Source organism: Nicotiana attenuata, unplaced genomic scaffold (genome assembly GCF_001879085.1).
Source record: "Nicotiana attenuata strain UT unplaced genomic scaffold, NIATTr2, whole genome shotgun sequence".
In the NCBI taxonomy this organism is placed as follows: domain Eukaryota; kingdom Viridiplantae; phylum Streptophyta; class Magnoliopsida; order Solanales; family Solanaceae; genus Nicotiana; species Nicotiana attenuata.
Genome location: NW_017671110.1, coordinates 297989 through 316293, shown reverse-complemented (window position 1 = coordinate 316293; position 18305 = coordinate 297989). Strand labels below are relative to the sequence as shown.

General features: G+C 42.3%; 1 protein-coding gene across 1 annotated transcript; it reads left to right on the top strand.

The window, feature by feature from the left end:
• The first annotated feature begins 15900 nt into the window (after window positions 1-15900).
• Window positions 15901-16939, top strand: LOC109205975 (uncharacterized mitochondrial protein AtMg00810-like). Its single transcript, XM_019368742.1, has 3 exons — window positions 15901-16366; window positions 16701-16828; window positions 16919-16939. The coding sequence occupies exons 1-3, from the start codon at window positions 15901-15903 to the stop codon at window positions 16937-16939; spliced, it is 615 nt and encodes a 204-aa protein (XP_019224287.1).
• Window positions 16940-18305: the final 1366 nt, after the last annotated feature.

Below are 18305 nucleotides of genomic sequence, written 5' to 3'. Positions count from 1 at the left end.
AAATCATAGGCTGCTGACCCTGCCGTACTGCCTTGCCCCTAAGTCTGGGGCAGGTTCTCTTCATGTGACCAGGATCTCCACACTCGTAGCAACCCCTCGACACCATAGTCTATTGCCCTGAAGTCTGAGTCTGCTGACCCGAATGTTCACCAGAAGAACCCTGAATGGCTAGCGGGCGATACGAACTCTCTGGCATGGCACTGAAGTAAGCACTGGAAGAACCCTGATGACCAGAATAGCCGCCGGAGGAACCCTGAATAGCTGGTGGGCGGTAAGAACTCTCCAGCATCGCACTGAAATAAGGTCTCACTAGAGCACCTCAGGGAGGTGGTGGTGGTGCTGAATGCGGGGGCCTGCTGGGCTGACCCCTCCCCGTGTGCCCCCTACCCCTGGCTGGGGCACCTCTAAACTCTCCAGAAAACCGGGCCCTCTTGTCCTGCTGAAACTGCTCTCTACTCCTCTGGCGATAACCCTCAATCCTGCGAGCAATCTCCACCACTAGCTAATACTCACTACCTATCTCTACCTCTCGGGCCATGCTAGCTCAAATACCGGGGTGCAACCCTGCAACAAATCTCTGCACTCTCTCTGCATCCGTGGGAAGTATCATGAGTTCATGGCGAGACAACTCAAAAAATCTCACCTCATAGTCGGTCACGAACATCTGACCCTGCTCAAGATACTCAAACTGATACCGCAGCTCTTCCCTCTCAGAGGGTGGAATATACATATCCAAGAATAACTCTGTGAACTGACCTCAAGTGAGGGGAGGAGAACCTGCTGTCCTGCAAAGAACATAGGACTGCCACCATCTACGGGCCCTGCCCTCCAGCTGAAAAGTAGTGAAGTCAACTCCATGCGACTCCAATATCCTCAAGTTGTGCAGTCTTTCCCTGCACCTATCAATGAAATCCTGAGCATCCTCATGATGCTCACCCCCAAAGATAGGAGGGTGAAGTCAAGTCCATCTATCCAATAACTTTTGTGGGTCACCATCCGCAGCTGGCCTAGGCCTAGGCACCACTGCAGTGACTGGCTGAGCCCCATCTGTGGGTAGTGCACCCGGAGTCTGATGCACTATAGTTGCGTGTCCAGGAGCCTGAGCAGTAGGGGTCTGTGCTCCCCCTCCTGCCTGTGATGTAGTTGGATCTGCTGGAAATAAACCAGCCTGAGTCATGGTGTCCATGAACCGCAGCATACAGCCCATGACCTCCTGGAAACCCGGTACTATCATAAAGTCTGCCGGGGTAGGCTCGGCTGTAGGCACCTCGCCCTACTCCTCAATGATAGGATCTCCCGCAGGATCTGCTAGTGGTGCTACTGGGACAGCTCTGGGACGCCCTTGTCCCCTACCTCAGGCCGATGCCGTCCCCCGGCCTCTACCTCGGCCTCTAGCAGCTGGGGGAGCAGCTCCTCCTAGGTCTGGAACATCAGTCGTGCGTGTCCTCACCATCTGTGAGAGAATAAAAGAGGGAAATTTAGTATACCAACCACTGCACGATAGGAAATGAATAAAGAGTAGTTTCCTAACATCCTATAGCCTCTCGAAGATAAATACAGACGTCTCCTTACCGATCCGCAAGACTCTATTAGGTTTTCTCGTGACTTGTGAGACCTACATGAACCTTGTGCTCTTATACCATGTTGTCACAACCCATTTCCATAATAGGTCATGATGGCGCCCAACACCATTGTCGGGCAAGCAAATGCGGAAATATAAATAAGTTCTCATGTTACTTTTACCGAATAATTGCAGCAATTTCTTAAGTTAAGGTTAAAACAAGTAATAACCAGTAATGTACCAAAATAACTATACAAATCCCAAAAGAATAGTCTACCAATGTGTGTGCCAGGACCTGGAGTCACAAGATGTGGGCAACTACTAGAATATACTAAAGAAAAATCCTATCCTACTGTCCGAAATAGAATAGACAGCAAAAATAAATAAATAGAGACTCCATCAAGTTGTTGAACGCCACAGGAAGGGAGCAGCTCACCGTGGAGGTCTCGGAATATGCTCAAAGATACGCATCAGACTGATAGCCAGATGTACCTGCCTAAGATCCTGCACAATTAAGTACAGAAGTGTAGTATCAGTACATAAACAATATGTACCCAGTAAGTATCCTGTCTAATCTCGAAGAAGTGGAGACGAGAAGTCGACTTGACACTTACTAGGGTCAAATAATATGAGATATGAGTTATACTGTGCATGGATAAGACAAATAAATAGCAGTGTATAGCAAGAACTAACAGGTCCTCTCCTAGATAATGTCACAACTGGCAACTTCCATTCCAGGACAAATAATAAACTCAAATCATAGAAAAATACTGGGTAAAGCAGGCGCAAGTAGTGCCGAGGTCGTACTGCCCGATTCAACGTAAAGTAAATTGTGCACTGCCGAGGGTCGAACGGCACGAACAATATATGCATCTATTACCCCGCTCGTGAATCAACCATGCGACGCGGTCAAATGTAATTAAACATAGCAACAGGCAGACAAGATCATATATCTGGAGAGCAATTACTCACTGAATTATCAACTACTCTTTAAAAAAGGCCAAGAAAGGTCATATTCCTCTTAACTAGTCTCATTTATCATAATCACCATGATTAAGCAATAAAAATTAAACATAGAGTTGCAAGAATACCACATAAAGCATGCTTTTGGGTCCTAAACTACCCGGACTTAGCACAATAGTAGCTACGCACGAACTCTCGTCACCTAGTGTGTACGTAGCCCCCGCATTTAATGGAAAATTATTAGACTTCATCACCTATGGGGACAATTCCCTCTTACATGGTTAGATAGGAGACTCACCTCGCTCCAAAGTGCACTTCCAATACCAAGAACGAGCCTGAACTCTCAATTTGGAGCCGAACGATCCAAAACTAGATAAACGAGGTAGGAACAAGCCAATACAAGCTTACAAGAGCACATTCTAAGTAAGCAATTCCCCACCCATAAACACGAGTTTCCTAAAATCCGACCCCGTGCCCACATGCCCGGATTCCGAAATTTTTCAAAGAAAGTTGTTCTTCATAACCCAAGGATCAATAATATACGATTTCGAATTCATTTCATAACAATTTTCGCGGTCAAATCTAATTTTTGTCAAAACCCTAGGTTTTGCTCTAACCCCATGATTTTACCTTGATCCTAGTGTTTAATCTACCTAAGACACGAGTATTAAACTAAAAATTGGTAGGATAAACTTACCTCAAGATGCTAGGGGAAGGTCTTCTCTCAAAAGCTCTAAAATCGCCCAATGGAGGAGTGAAAAATGGAAAAATCAACATAGAACCCGTAATAAATGAAGCTCACTGCTTCAGTGATTTCCGCATCTGTGGTCAGGGGACCGCATCTGCAGAATTGGCCAAGCGGGTTGGGACCACTTCTGCGGTCTTGGAGTCGCTTCTGCGGGGCCGCTTCTGCGACTTAGGAGCCGCTTCTGCGTTTTTGGGCCTAGCCTTCCTTGGCCGCATCTGCGATAGGACGACCGCTTCTGCGGTCTCGCACCTGCGGTTGTTATGACAGAAGCAGATGCTTCAGCTCTTCTCAACTTTTCCAACTTCACTCGAGCCTCGTCCGATTGACGCTCGGGGCTCCCGGACCCTGCCCGAACATACCGACAAGTCTAAAATCATGAAATGGGCCCGCTCAAACCTTCGGAACGCCCGAAACAACACTAAATCTAAGAATAACTCCCTAAAACCAATTGAATCAAACATATGGACTTCAAGTTCTTAATTCTGCTCTAACGAGCAGAAACACACTTAAACTACTAGGATTGACACCAAATTTGCGAGCGAGTCTTAAATGTTATATTGGACCTATACCGGGCTCCGGAACCAACATACGAGCCCGATACCCAGGTGATCAATCATTATTTAGTTTCTTTAAATCCTTGGAATTTCAGTTTAACAGTTTCTAATAAAAATTCATTACTCGGCCTAGGGACCTCGGAATTCGATTCTGGGCATATGCCCAGGTCCCATATTTTCCTACGGACCCTCCGGGACCGCCAACACACGAATCCGGTTCCGTATGCTAAAAATGTTGACCAAAGTCAAACTTATCCTTTTAAGAAAATCTTAAGGAATCAAATGAGCATATATCAACACAAATTCTTCTAAATCCCCGACCAACCATCGCTGCAGGTCGTAAATTAGTTAAAGCAAGCGCAGAAAGTTTTATCCAGGGGGATGGGGTTCTAAAAAGCAAAGCAACCAGTTAGGTCGTTACACCTTCTTCCCAAATTTCATCACGCCCTTCGTAGGCGACACTCGAAGAAACACCCGCTCACCGACCATGAATGCCACATCATGAACCTTACGATCGGCATAACTCTTTTGCGTGGACTGAGCTGTACGAAGCCTATCCTGGATGATCTTCACCTTATCCAAGGCATCCTGCACTAGATTTGTACCCAACAACCGAGTCTCTCCCGGCTCAAACCACCCCATCGGCGACCGACGCCGCCTACCATATAAAGCCTCACAAGGAGCCATCTGGATGCTCGACTGGTAACTATTGTTGTAGGCAAACTCCGCTAAAGGCAAAAACTGATCCCACGAGACTCCAAAGTCAATAACACGAGCTCGGAGCATATCCTCTAGAATCTGAATAGTACGCTTGGACTGCCCGTCCCTCTGAGGATGAAATCTTGTGCTCAACTCAACCCGTGTGCCCAACTCACACTGAACTGCCCTCCAGAAATGCGAGGTAAACTGCGTACCTCGGTTAGAGATGACAGACACGGCACACCATGAAGACGAACAATCTCCCAGATATAGATCTCAGCTAACCACTCAGAAGAATAGGAGACTGCCACATGAACTTGGTCAGCCTATCAACAATAACCCACACTGCATCGAACTTCCTCTGAGTCCTTAGGAGTCCAACAACAAAGTCCATAGTGATACGCTCCAACTTCCACTCGAGAAGCTCAATCCTCTGAAACAAACCACCAGGTCTCTAATGCTCGTACTTTACCTGCTGACAATTCAAACACCGAGCCACATATTCAATAATATCCTTCTTCATCCTCCTCCGCCATTAATGCTGCCGCAAATCCTGATACATCTTAGCGGCACCCGAATGAATAGAGTACCGGGAACTATGGGCCTCCTCTAAAATCAACCCTCGAAGTCCATCCACATTAGGCACACAAATCTGCATCCTTAAAAATACATCATCTCCAACTGCAACCTGCTTGGCACCTCTATGCTGCACCGTGTCTCTAAGGACACACAATGAAGATCACCATACTGTCGATCTCTAATACGCTCAAATAATGAGTAACGAGCGACTGTGCAAGCTAACACGCGGATGGGCTCAGAAACATACAACCTCACGAACTGACCGGCCAAAGCCTGAACATCCAAAGCAAGCGGTCTCTCACCGACCGGGATATACGCAAGACTGCCTATACTGGCTGAATTTCTACTAAAAGCATCGGCCGCCACATTGGCCTTCCCCGTATGATATAAGATGGTGATATCATAGTCTTTCAATAGCTCCAACCACCTTCTCTACGTCAAGTCTAGCTCTTTCTACTTGAACAATTATTGTAGACTCTTGTGATCCGTGAATGCCTCACATGACACACCATACAAATAGTGCCTCCAAATCTTCAGCATGTGAACAATGGATGCTAACTCCAAATCATGGATTGGATAGTTCTTCTCATGAATCATCAACTGCCATGAAGCATAAGCAATGACCTTGCCATCCTGCATCAACACCGCATCAAGTCCAATACGAGATGTGTCGCAATAAACTGTATATGGCCCTGACCCTGAAGGCAATACCAATACCGGCACCGTAGTCAAATTTGTCTTGAGCTTCTGAAAGCCAACCTCACACTCGTCCGACCACCTGAACTGAACACCCTTCTGGGTCAATCTAGTCATAAGGGATGCTATGATGAAAACCCCTCCACAAAACGACGGTAGTAACCCGCCAAACCCAATAAACTCCGGATCTTTGTAGCTGTTACGGGTCTAGGCCAGTCCTTGACTACCTCTATCTTCTTCGGATCTACCTGAATACCCTCTGCTGATACAACATGACCCAAGAAAGCAACCGATCCCAACCAAAACTTGCACTTCAAAAACTTAGCATACAACTGACTATCTCTCAAAGTCCGAAAAATAGCTTACAGATGTTGCTCTTGCTCCTCCCGGCTGCGGGAATAAATCAAAATGTCATCAATGAAGACTATCATGAACGAATCCAAGTAAGGCTTGAACACTCGGTTCATCAGATCCATGAAAGTTGCTGCGGCATTTGTCAGCCCGAATGACATCACCAAGAACTCATAATGCTCGTACCGAGTGCGGAAAGCTGTCTTAGGGACATCGGATGCCCTAATACTCAACTAATGGTAGCCAGATCTCAAGTCAATCTTCGAGAATACCTTGGCACCCTGAATCTGATCAAACAAATCATCAATCCTCAGCAATGGATACTTATTCTTGATTGTAACCTTTTTTAACTCCCGATAATCTATACACATCCTCATCGACCCAGCCTTCTTCTTCACAAATAACACCGGCGCACCCCAGGGTGAGACACTAGGTCTAATAAAGCCCTTATCAAGCAAGTCTTACAACTGCTCCTTCAATTCTTTCAACTCTGGCGGGGCCATACGATATGGCAGAATAGAAATGGGCTAAGTGCCCGAAGCCAAATCAATGCAAAAGTCAATATCCCTGTCGGGTGGCATACCCGGCAGGTCTGAAGGAAACACCTCAGGAAACTCACGAACAATAGGCATTGAATCCATAGAAGGAACCTCGGCACTAGAATCACGAACATACGCAAAATAGGCAAAATGTCCCTTATCAACCATACGCCGAGCCTTCATATATGAGATAACCCTACGGGTGGAATGACCACGATTCCCTCTCCACTCTAGTCGAGGCAACCCCGACAATGCTAAGGTCACAGTCTTGGCATGACAATCTAAGATAGCGTGGTAAGGTGATAACCAGTCCATCCCTAATATGATATAAAAATCAACCATATCCAAAAGCAACAAGTCTACTCGGGTCTCAAGACCCCAATCACAACCATACAAGAATGATGAACACGATCTACCACAATAGAATTACCCACCGGTGTAGATACATATACAGGAGCACTCAAAGAATCACTAGGCATGATCAAATACGGTGCAAAATAAGATGACACATAGGAGTATGTAGACCCTGGATCAAATAGCACTAAAGCATCCCTACTACTAACCAGAACAGTACATGTGATAACTGCATCGGAGGCCTCAGCCTCAGGCCTGGCTGGAAGAGCATAACATCGAGACTGGGCCCCACCATTCTGAACTACAACTTTGGGATGAGCTCCTGCTGGCTGGCCTCCACCTCTAGCGGCCTGACCTCCACCTCTAATACCTCTACCTCGACCTCTAGCACCTCTACCTCCCCCTCTAGCTGGCTAAGCGGGCGACGGAACACTCGGTGCCTGAACCATGGCACGGGAACCTTATGCTGAGAGATGCTCGGTGCTCGAGGGTAAAATCTAGCATTATGCCTCGTATCGCCACAAGTATAACAAGCCCTCGGCTGCTGAGACTGCTAAAAATTCTGGAGCGACAACGCACCAATAGGAACTGGTGGTGCACTGTAGGACTGCTGATCAGAATACTGCGTATGAGAACCACTGTCACCTCGAGTACCGTGAGAAGCCTGAAGTGCTGAATGAAATGGCCTGGAAGAATGGCCCCTACCAAAAGAATCACTGGCTTTGGATGAGTCACCACTGAACCTACCCGAAAGAGGAGGCCTCTTGTCAGACCCCTGACCACTCCCATGTGATAAAACCATCTCAACTCTCCTGGCCATATTGGCCGCATCCTGAAAAGAAATCTCGCTCCCAGTCTCCTTAGCCATCTGCAATCGAATCGGCTGAGTGAGTCCCTCAATGAACCTTCTCTCCCTTTCACTCCCAGTGGGAACTATAATAAGAGCATGACGGGCCAAAGAAATGAATCTGGTCACGTAGAGAGTAACAGTCATAGAACCCTACTGGAGATGCACAAACTGCCTCCGATAGTTCTCCCTCTGAGTGATAGGAAGAAACTTCTCCCAAAATAGAACTGATCCCAAGTCAAAGCTGGTGACCCAGCTGGTCTAGCCAAATAATAATCTCTCCACCAAGCCTCGGCGGATTCAGACAAGTGAAAGGCAGCAAAGTCGATCCCATTGGTCTCCACTATCCCCATGTTCCGTAGAACCTCATGACAGCTGTCTAAGTAATCCTGGGGATCCTCAGAAGATGTACCACCAAGAGTAGTAGTGAAGAGCTTGGTGAACCTATCCAACCTCCACAAGGCATCAGCAGACATAGCTGGCCCCTCACCGGTCTATGCTGCTGCTCGACTGAAGAAGCGGTACATGACCTCGCCATTCGCGAAAGGACAAGAGTAGAGGTTTCAATTTAGCAGCGAGAGAACAAAATCACATGACAGAAAAGAATAGAAGTGAAATTGTTCCTAACTCTGTAGCCTCCAGGGATAAATACATACTTCTACGTACTGATCTCTCAGACTCTACTAAGCTTGTCTGTGAATTGTGAGACCTAAGAAACCTAGAGCTCTGATACCAACACTTCACGACCCAGATTTCTCACACTCGGGAGTCGTGATGGAGCCTACTAGTGAAAGCTAGGCAAGCCAACTATTCCAATTTGATTACCCTTTTCAAGGTTTAATTCCTTAAATATTTCAAAACAGCATAACAAAAGCAGCGAAAATAATGATAACAAAAGCAATGCGAACGACGAAATCTGATAGTTTAGATTAATATAAACTGCGGAAGTCTAAATACAACTCTACCCAGAATTTGGTGTCACAATGTCACGGACCATCTACGAATACTACAAATAAAGTATGAATAGAAATACACGAATCTGTCTCTAAATAAGTAAAAACAGAAAGTAAATGATAGAAGGGGACGCCAAGGCCCGCAGACGTCTACAGGACTACCTCGGGTCTCCGCCAATGGACTGAAGGCAGCAACCTCACTGTGGTCCAAATGCTCTGGTACCAGTATCTGCACACAGTGCAGAGTGTAGTATCAGCACAACTTACCCCATGTGTTGGTAAGTGTCGGGCCTAACCTCGGCAAAGTAGTGACGAGGCTAGGACAAGACTACCAAATAAACCTGTGCAGTTTAATCATATACAGCGGAAAAATAAAGGCAAAATTTTACAGTTGAAGATAGGAGGGGGAAACATGCTGCGGGGAATATCAAATAACAACCAAAAACCAATAGATAAATGTAAAGGACACCATAACTCAATTATCAGCAAGAACCAAGAAATCAAAGACAAGTGCACGACATCACCCTTCATGCTTTTACTCTTGTCCTCACCATAAGAATCAATATAATCGGCACGGCATCACCCTTTGTGCTTTTACCTCACATAATCATGTCACAGAATTATCCTTTCTGCATTATCACTCATATCATGGCATGACATTGTACATCGTGCAGCACAGCATCACCCTTTGTGCTTTTACCTCACAATATCGGCACGGCATCACCCTTCGTGCATTAACACTCTCAAAATCGTGCACGGCATCACCCTTCGTGATTTACACTCTTCCTCGCCCAAGCAACAATCACAAAGCAATTCGGGCAAGGGAAATCAACAACATCACAATAAAATTCCGGCAAGGGAACAACAGTTTAACAACAATATCCGGCAAGGGAAACAATATCATAAGCAGTAATATCCCGACAAGGGAACCAATATCAATAAAAATAATATCCCGGCAAGGGAACCAATCTCAATAACAATAATATCTCGTCAAGGGAACCAATCTCAATAACAATAATATCCCGGCAAGGGAAACAATATCATAAACCTCTCCTCATTTCCACCATCTCATCTCAACACAAATCTCAACTTGAGACAATGCTCTAAAATGTTCAATTACCACGGATACTTCCATAATCCTTGTCCAACATTAGAATCATTATATAAAGCATGAACAATACGAAACGGAGTCACATTTATCATAGTATAAGACTCACGGGCATGCTTGACACCGACGTATAGATACTCGTCACCATGCCTATACGTCGTACTCAATAATTAACACATAGCAAATAAGACACAACTCCTAATCCCTCAAGAAAAGGTTAGACCAAACACTTACCTCGAACTTCCACGGCCAATTCAAGCCTTAAACACCGCTTTTCCTTTAGAATTTGCCTCCAAATTACTTGTATCTAGTCCAAATTAATTTAACAACACCAATAAATGCCAAAGAATTCATACCCAATGCTTAATTGTAGGTTTTCTATCATTTTCCCCAAAAAGTAAAAAATCGACCTCGGGCCCACTTGGTCAAAACTCGAGATTCGGACCAAAACCCGATCACCCATTTGTCGCACCCCCTTTTTCCTCCGCGGAAATCGGGTTTATGACATTTGAAGGGACAACTTATTCCTTTTGGGAACTGGGTTCGCAATTGAAGAGTCGCCACCTATTGATCAGGGTGCATTAGGACATCAAAAGAGTTTGATTTGAATAACCAGAGAGGGTGAGGACTTGAAATTATTCTAAGGGGAAGGTGTTAGGCACCCCTTCGAATCCACTAGTGTGGTTCCCGGCCAGATAATTATTGTGGATTTGGGTACAATTAACATATGAGCAAATAAGGCTCAAATAAGAGGGGATTTCAATACATAATGGTTTGAAAGTAAACAAGGTTTGAAAGAGCAATTAGAAAAAGCTGATTTTTTTAAAATAAAGAGTTACAATGCTAAAAAAGTAAGGAATAAAGAAAAAAAAAGAAGGGGGGTCCTAGGTTTATTAATAATATGGATCACCCCACACAATGTCCGGTAATCACTCCTCAATGAGGGGCTACACGTGACATTATCGCGTGGTCATCATATCCAAATCTACCCATCCCACCCCGTTAAGGTATTTAAAGCGCGGACTGGTATCAATTATCTATTGCATGCTATTACCCGTCCCACCCTTATCAGTCCCGGAGGCACTTAGGACTACTAATCCTAAAGGGAGGGATATTAGGCTTATATGGGTTTCAAAGGTAAAATTCTAAGGCGATAGTCAAAAACACATACTGCATATTTTGGGAGACATATAAACATATAAGGCTCAATTATACCTCCTTGAACAGAAAAGCACATAATAGCATGTCTTGCACGTACTGCTTAGGTCTGATTAGAATTAAATATGAGGGAGTTTAAAAGTTGGGGTAGATTGGTTTATTACATAATTCAGATAAGAAGCCCGAATCAGGCCTTCCTGTTGGTCGTAATAATTAACAGAAGCGGATTAAGTTTTTAATTATTACTCTAAGGCTTGCCTAAGTGTACAGACGGGGTCCTATAGACATGATATCTACTGAATTTAGAAGGTTATAAGACAGTAAAACTCGAAATGAATTATTTGGGATCCTATAGGCATGCTTGCTAAACTTTGATTAGGTAAAGGGCTTAGATTATCAAAAGAGATGTAGAATTAACAAATTGATGTCAGGTTCTGCAGGTGATAGTATATATTATTACTGATTTTTACGTCTTGCATTGAGTGAAGCGAATCAGATTCATTTAGAAACTCCTATAGGCATATTTTCTACACGTTGCTGATTTTAGACACTTATGAATGCAGATACTGGTTTTAAATCTTATAAACATGGTATCTAAATGCAGTTTGAATTATGCAGAATGACGCTTGAACGATCCTATAGGCATGATTTCTAGGTGAAGTTGAATATGCAGAATTGTACCAGTCCTATAGGCATGATTTCTATATGTAGTTGAATATGCAGAATTGTACTAGTCATATAGGCATGATTTCTATATGTAGTTGAATATGCAGAATTGTAACAGTCCTATAGGCATGATTTCTATATGTAGTTGAATATGCAGAATTGTAACAGTCCTATAGGCATGATATATATATGTAGTTGAATATGCAGAACTGTAATAGTCCTATAGGCATGATTTCTACCCTTTGCATGCATAGTTGCCCCGACCCTGTTTCACTAGCCAACCCCAAGTATTCTTTACAAATTATTACAAACCAGAGTAACAAATGCATCAAAAAATACAAAGAAAATGATTACAACTATAGAAGGCCTGATTCTTGACTTCCTGTCTGAATTATGAGATAGACCAACTCAAAGACCACGGATCCAAACCTTTCTCCAATTTGAGTGTGTCAGAGTTCCCTAAGAGCCTCAATAAGACTCCGGGCAGTGCTCACACCCAAATTGTATCACCAGAATAGGGACAAGTGCAGTGTGGAAATGCCAGCCCTCAAGTGTCCAAGTTCAGAAGGAGCTCGAGGGGTCCCAAGGCAAGGCTCACAAGAGGGGGGCAGAACTTAAGTCTAAGAGAGAGTGCAAGTGAGGGAATAAAGGAGAGGGAAACAACCACAAACAGGTTAATAATTTCATACAAAGGGATTCAGGGGGTTGGGAAATTACAAAGAGCTTATGCTTAGGCAAGGGTAAGCTTTTGGGCATGCACAACAATAGAAGATGTTGGCATGCCTATAAGTTCAGCAGAACACACAATAGTAGAGAAACATAGAGGTTAGGATCCCAGGGATCAAGCTTGAGTCATGGGCAGTAATATGCAACACTGTCATGCCTCAAACAAACCATAAGCATTGAACACATTGGGATGGAGGTTTAGGATGCATAGTAACTTCAGAACAAGCATAAGGAAATCACAGCATGCTAGAATAAAGTACTGAACTAAACACAAGCAGTGGGTAGACAAGAAGGTAAAAGAATTAAGTAAACACATTGTTGCGATGCTGGAATCTTAATCAGGACATACCAGTTCAAAGAAGCAAAAGTACAGTAAAAGCAGGTAATAGGATCTTGAAGGCAGGCCACAGTACAAGTAACAAGAAAGAATATTTTTGAGTGTGAGTGTGAGTTCAGAAACTTAGAGTGTTCGTGTGTGCCTGTGTTAATGAAAGAGTATGGTATTTATAGTTCGAAAACAAGTGGAAAATAAGGCAAGAATCATTGTTCAGCAGTAATTATGGAACTATATGTCAATTAAAATCAGATCAGTATAAGAACTCCCTTTAATTAAGGAGTTTAATTCAAACGGTAGTGGGTAGAAATCATTTAAGGAAAGAACACCATGTATAGAATAGACCATTTGGGGTAAGTACATAGGGGTTTAATTAAGGGAAGAATCTTTGAAAATACTCGGTTAACCAAATAAGGTAAGAAAACAAAGTAAAGTTGCAGAATCGAAAATCAGTACATAGCAAATCAAGGAGTCAAGGATTTCATAAGCACTGACTTAAGGAGAGTAACATGGGTTCCTATGAATAAACCAAGTTAATGACAAGAGAATCAAAAGTCTGAAGTTTTATCAATGCAGAAAATAGGGAAATCAATAAAAAATAAGGCAAGAATCAATTACACGAGTGCAATCAGAATTACACAAAGAGGTTTGAAATTAGTCCAAAATTGAAGGTCATTTTAGAGGAAAGTTTAGCATATAAAAGAGTGCATAAATATTAGGCATGTGAGGCTGAACAACATCATGCAATAGCAAACACAAAGTCAGTAGCCAATGAACATGGTAGTCACATAAGTCGATTTTAGTAACTTAGTAATAGAGAAAAGGAGGGAGTATCAAACAACATGCAAAGAGGTCAAGTGAAAAAAACCTTATAGAAGAGTTTAGCAGGAAGTCAAAATCACATAAAGAAGCAGAAGATTTCGAAATTCAGTCGAGCAACAGATGAAGCGACTTCAGAAACTCGAATAGGTCTAAAGCAAATTAGGGTTTCGAAACCAGTCGAATTCAGAGCATGACGAACAAGTAAAACACATAGCAAATAATCTCAGAACTCGAATAAACCCCCAAATTTTAGGATTTTCACCATCAATCGAGTATAGAGACGAAAACAAGTAAATCAGGCAAAAAATAAATTCAGAAATCTCAAAAAGTAACTAAGACTTTTGACATGCACACTCCAGTTAGAAGAGCAACATAAAGAAACGCAGTAGAAGAACAACGTAAAGAAACATAGTAGGAGAACAACATAAAGAAACACAGTAGAAGAACAACATAAAGAAGCACAATAGAACATGTTAAAAAATCAAAAAAGCTTCGAAATAATTTAACAAAAACCCTAAATCAGAAAAGATAAAGGTTCTGAAGGTAAAGTTTTGAAAGAAACCTTGAGAAAATGTTTAGGAGTTTATAGTAAACACAAATCTAAAACAGATCTAAAAGAATCGGAAGAACCTCAAAGGTTAGGGTTTCATAAGAACCCATGTGGTGAGGAAGGCTTGGAAAAATCATTGGTCTAAGCAGGAGAAGCCAAGAGTCAGGCTTAAATAGCCATAGCCGGCCGGAGCAAGGTTGAAGATGATCGGAGACAGCCATAAAAACTGGATCGATCAAAGTCTGGGCCAAGCTTCTCCAAGGTCTGGCCTTGTAACTCATAGAACTCGAACACATAGAGGCCAAGGGAGGCGGATATAGGCTTTCTATGGCTTTGGAAGCCATGGATTTGGGAGCTTTTCAGGTGGTGATTGAAGGCGGCGGCTAGGGTTTGAGAGTGAACTGAGAGAAGGGGGGATACAAAGGCGGCTACAGGCGATAAGTGATTAGGGTTTGGGTTAGTTGGGAATTAAAAAAGGAAAGGGCTGATGTGAGCCATTGATCTAGGTGATCAATGGCTGGGATTAAAAGGGAATTCGGGCGGATTATTTAATTGGGTTGTGGGTCGGGTAGATTAGGATTTGGGCTGGGTATTGGGTCCAATTGGGGGGTTTAAATAAGGCTAAAATTGAAATGAACGGGGCTAACATTTAAATAGCCATTTTTTCCTTTTTATTTTATAAAATAGTAGAATAATTTCTGAAAAAGAAATTAAAGGTACTAAAACAATTAATGTTACGTAATTATCAAATTAAAAATACTAGAGTTAGTTTTTATAAATATAAACACAATTAGATCTTAAAAGAGGCTAATATTGAAATTATATGCAATTTAGCTTTAAAAATACTAAATAAATTTATAGAGGAAGCTCTGAAAGACTCAAGTTGGTTACAAGCTCTAAAAGACTCAAGTTGGTTACAAGCAAGTTGGTTACAAGCAATACGGAAAGAGATAGATCAATTTGACAAAAATCAAGTATGGAAACTGTTGCCTAAGCCTGAAAACGTTCCTGTAATTGGAACAAAATTGGTTTTCAGAAATAAGCTAAATGAGGATGGAAATGTTGTTAGAAACAAAGCTAGATTAGTAGCTCAAGGATACTCACAACAAGAAGGAGTCGACTACGACGAAAATTTTGCTCGGGTAGCTCGATTGGAATAATTACGAATTCTTCTTGCATACACATCCTTTAAAAGATTTAGGCTCTTCCAGATGGATGCCAAGAGTGCCTTTTTAAATGGTTTAATTGAGGAGGAAGTATATGCAAAAAAATCTCCTGGATTTGAAGATTCAAAGTTTCCCTACCATATGTACAAATTGACTAAAGCACTATATGGACTCAAACAAGCTCCATGAGCATGGTACGAAAGACTCAGCTCATTTCTTCTTGATCACGGATTTACAAGAGGTAAAGTAGACACTACTCTTTCTATTAAAAGATCATCAGAAGGTAATCTCATGATTCAAGTTTACGTTGATGATATTATTTTTGGTAGTACTAATCCTCTTCTGTGCAAGGAATTTTCAAATCTTATGCAAAGTGAGTTTGAAATTAGTATGATGGGAGAACTAACGTTCTTTCTTGGACTTCAAATTCAACAATATGAAGAAGGAACGTTCATATGTCAGACAAAATACACAAAGAAGTTGATTCAAAAGTTTGGTATGAATCCTTCAACAAGTCTTGACAAATATGAACAGGGAAAACACAATGAGTCCTTCAACAAGTCTTGACAAATATGAACAGGGAAAACCTGTTGACGAATATCGTGGAATGATTGGCTCCCTTCTTTATCTAACTGCTACTCGGCCAGATATTATGTTTAGTGTTAGTAAATGTGCCAGGATTCAGTCAGCTCCAAAAGAATCACACCTGACTACAGTAAAAAGAATTATTCGATATCTCATTGGAACTATTTCTCACGAATTATGGTATCCACACTCTAAAAATTTTAATCTAGAAGATTTTTCAGATGCTGATCTTGCAGGTGATAAGGAAGACAGAAAAAGCACCAGTGGAACATGTCAAGTACTTGAAAAAGCACTGATATGTTGGAACAGTAAAAAGCAAGGATCAGTTGCACTATCCACAACTGAGGCTGAGTATATCGCCATTGGACAATGTTGTGCACAATTACTATGGATGTCTCATCAATTGGGTTACTATGAATTATTCTTTAATCCCATTCAAATTTTCTGTGATAACTTTAGTGCTATATGTCTCTTAAAAAATCATGTGCATCACTCCAGTGAAAAGCATATAAATATCAAGCATCATTTCATTAGAGATCATATTATTAAGGGAAATATAGAAATATATTTTGTTGGAACTACTGATCAATTAGCAAATATTTTCACCAAAACTTTACTTGAAGACAGATTTTGCTTTTTAAGAGAATTACTTGGTATTATATCCATTGATCATTAATATTAGGACCTATGTGATATTTTTATATTTCGTATGCCTAATGTTTAAATTTTGTGTTTTTATAGTCATTAATAGAGCCTTCGAATTCCCTCTCTTTTCCTATCTTTTCACATCAGTTACATGGTTCAAGAAAGAAAACCCAATCATCAAGCCTGTTCAACTGACACCCTGTAACGACCCCGCCGGTCGTTACGTGAGTTATAGCCTCGTTTCCCCTATTTATGCTTCCTTTTGTGTTCCTCATCTATATTTGATCGTATCGCATTGCTTTGTTCTGGTTCAGAGTGGTATTGGAGTGAATTGAGACACTTAGTCTCTTTTGTGAAGGCTTAAGTTGGGAAAGTTGACCGGATATTGACTTATGTGTAAACAACCTTGGATTTGAATTTTAATGGCTTTGTTAGATCGGTTAGGTTATTTTGGACTTTAGTAGCGCGTCCGAAATGTAATTTGGAGATCTGTGGTAGAATTAGGCATGAATTGGCGAAAGTTGGAAATTTGGCAATTTTGGTTAGCAGTGGAAAATTTTATATCGGGGTCGGAATGGAATCCCGGAAGTTGGAGTAGGTTTGCAGTGTCATTTGTGACGTGTGTCCAATATTTGGGGTCATTCGGACGTGATTTGATAGGTTTTGGCGTCGTTTGTGAAATTTTGAAATTTGGATGTTCTTAGGCTTGAATTCGAGGGTAATTTGGTGTTTTGATGTTGTTTTGAGTGATTCAAAGGTTCGACTAAGTTTGAATGATATTATGAGATCTGTTGGTATGTTTGGTTGAGGTACCGAGGGCCTCGGGTAAGTTTCGAGTGGTTAACGGATAATTTCTTGGTTTTGGAAGTTGGCAGATTTTCTGGTATTTTATTGTAGAGAATTCCTTCATCGCGTTCGTGAGAGGGCTCTCGCGTTCGCGAAGGGATTTTGAGAGGGGGATTTGAGTTGTTCTTCGCATTCGCGAAGTAGTTCCCTCATTCATGAAGGTGTAGGACTTTAAGGCTACGCGTTTGCGACCAGGTTATCGCGTTCGCGTAGAGTCAACGGTCTTTGGGAGCTTCAGGAAGATAAGCCTACGCGTTCGCGAGGGTTGTTCCACGCTCGCGTAGGGTCAGCCAGCTTAGGCTACGCGTCCGCGAGTGGGTCCTCGCGTTCGCGAAGGAGGTTTTCCAGGTCAGAGGTAGTTTGTGCTACGCGAACGCGAGGGCACTACCGCGTTCGCGAAGAGTAAAATCTGCGCAGGCCATTATATTCAAAATCAAGGGTGCGAACCCATTTTTGATATTTTGAGCTAGAGACCACGGGATTGGGCGATCTTTTAAGGGAAATTCAGAGAGGTGATTGGGTTAAGTGTTCTGCACTTGATTTTGGTTAAATTCCATGATTGTATCTTGATTTTTATCATCTAAATTGGGAATTGGGTGTAAAATTGGGGGGAAAATGGAAGAGAATTGGATAGATGATTTTGGGGATTTGGATGGCCATTCAATGTCGGATTTTGATTTTTGTATGGGTAGACTCGTGAGTGAATGGGCTTTCTAGTTTTGTATTTTTTGTCGGATTCCGAGACGTGGGCCCGGTGGCCGGGTTTGAGGGAATTTCAGGATTTTGGTCCAGATTGATAGTTTTTCGTGTGGAATTTATTCCATTAGCGTATATTGATGGTATTGTACTGATTGT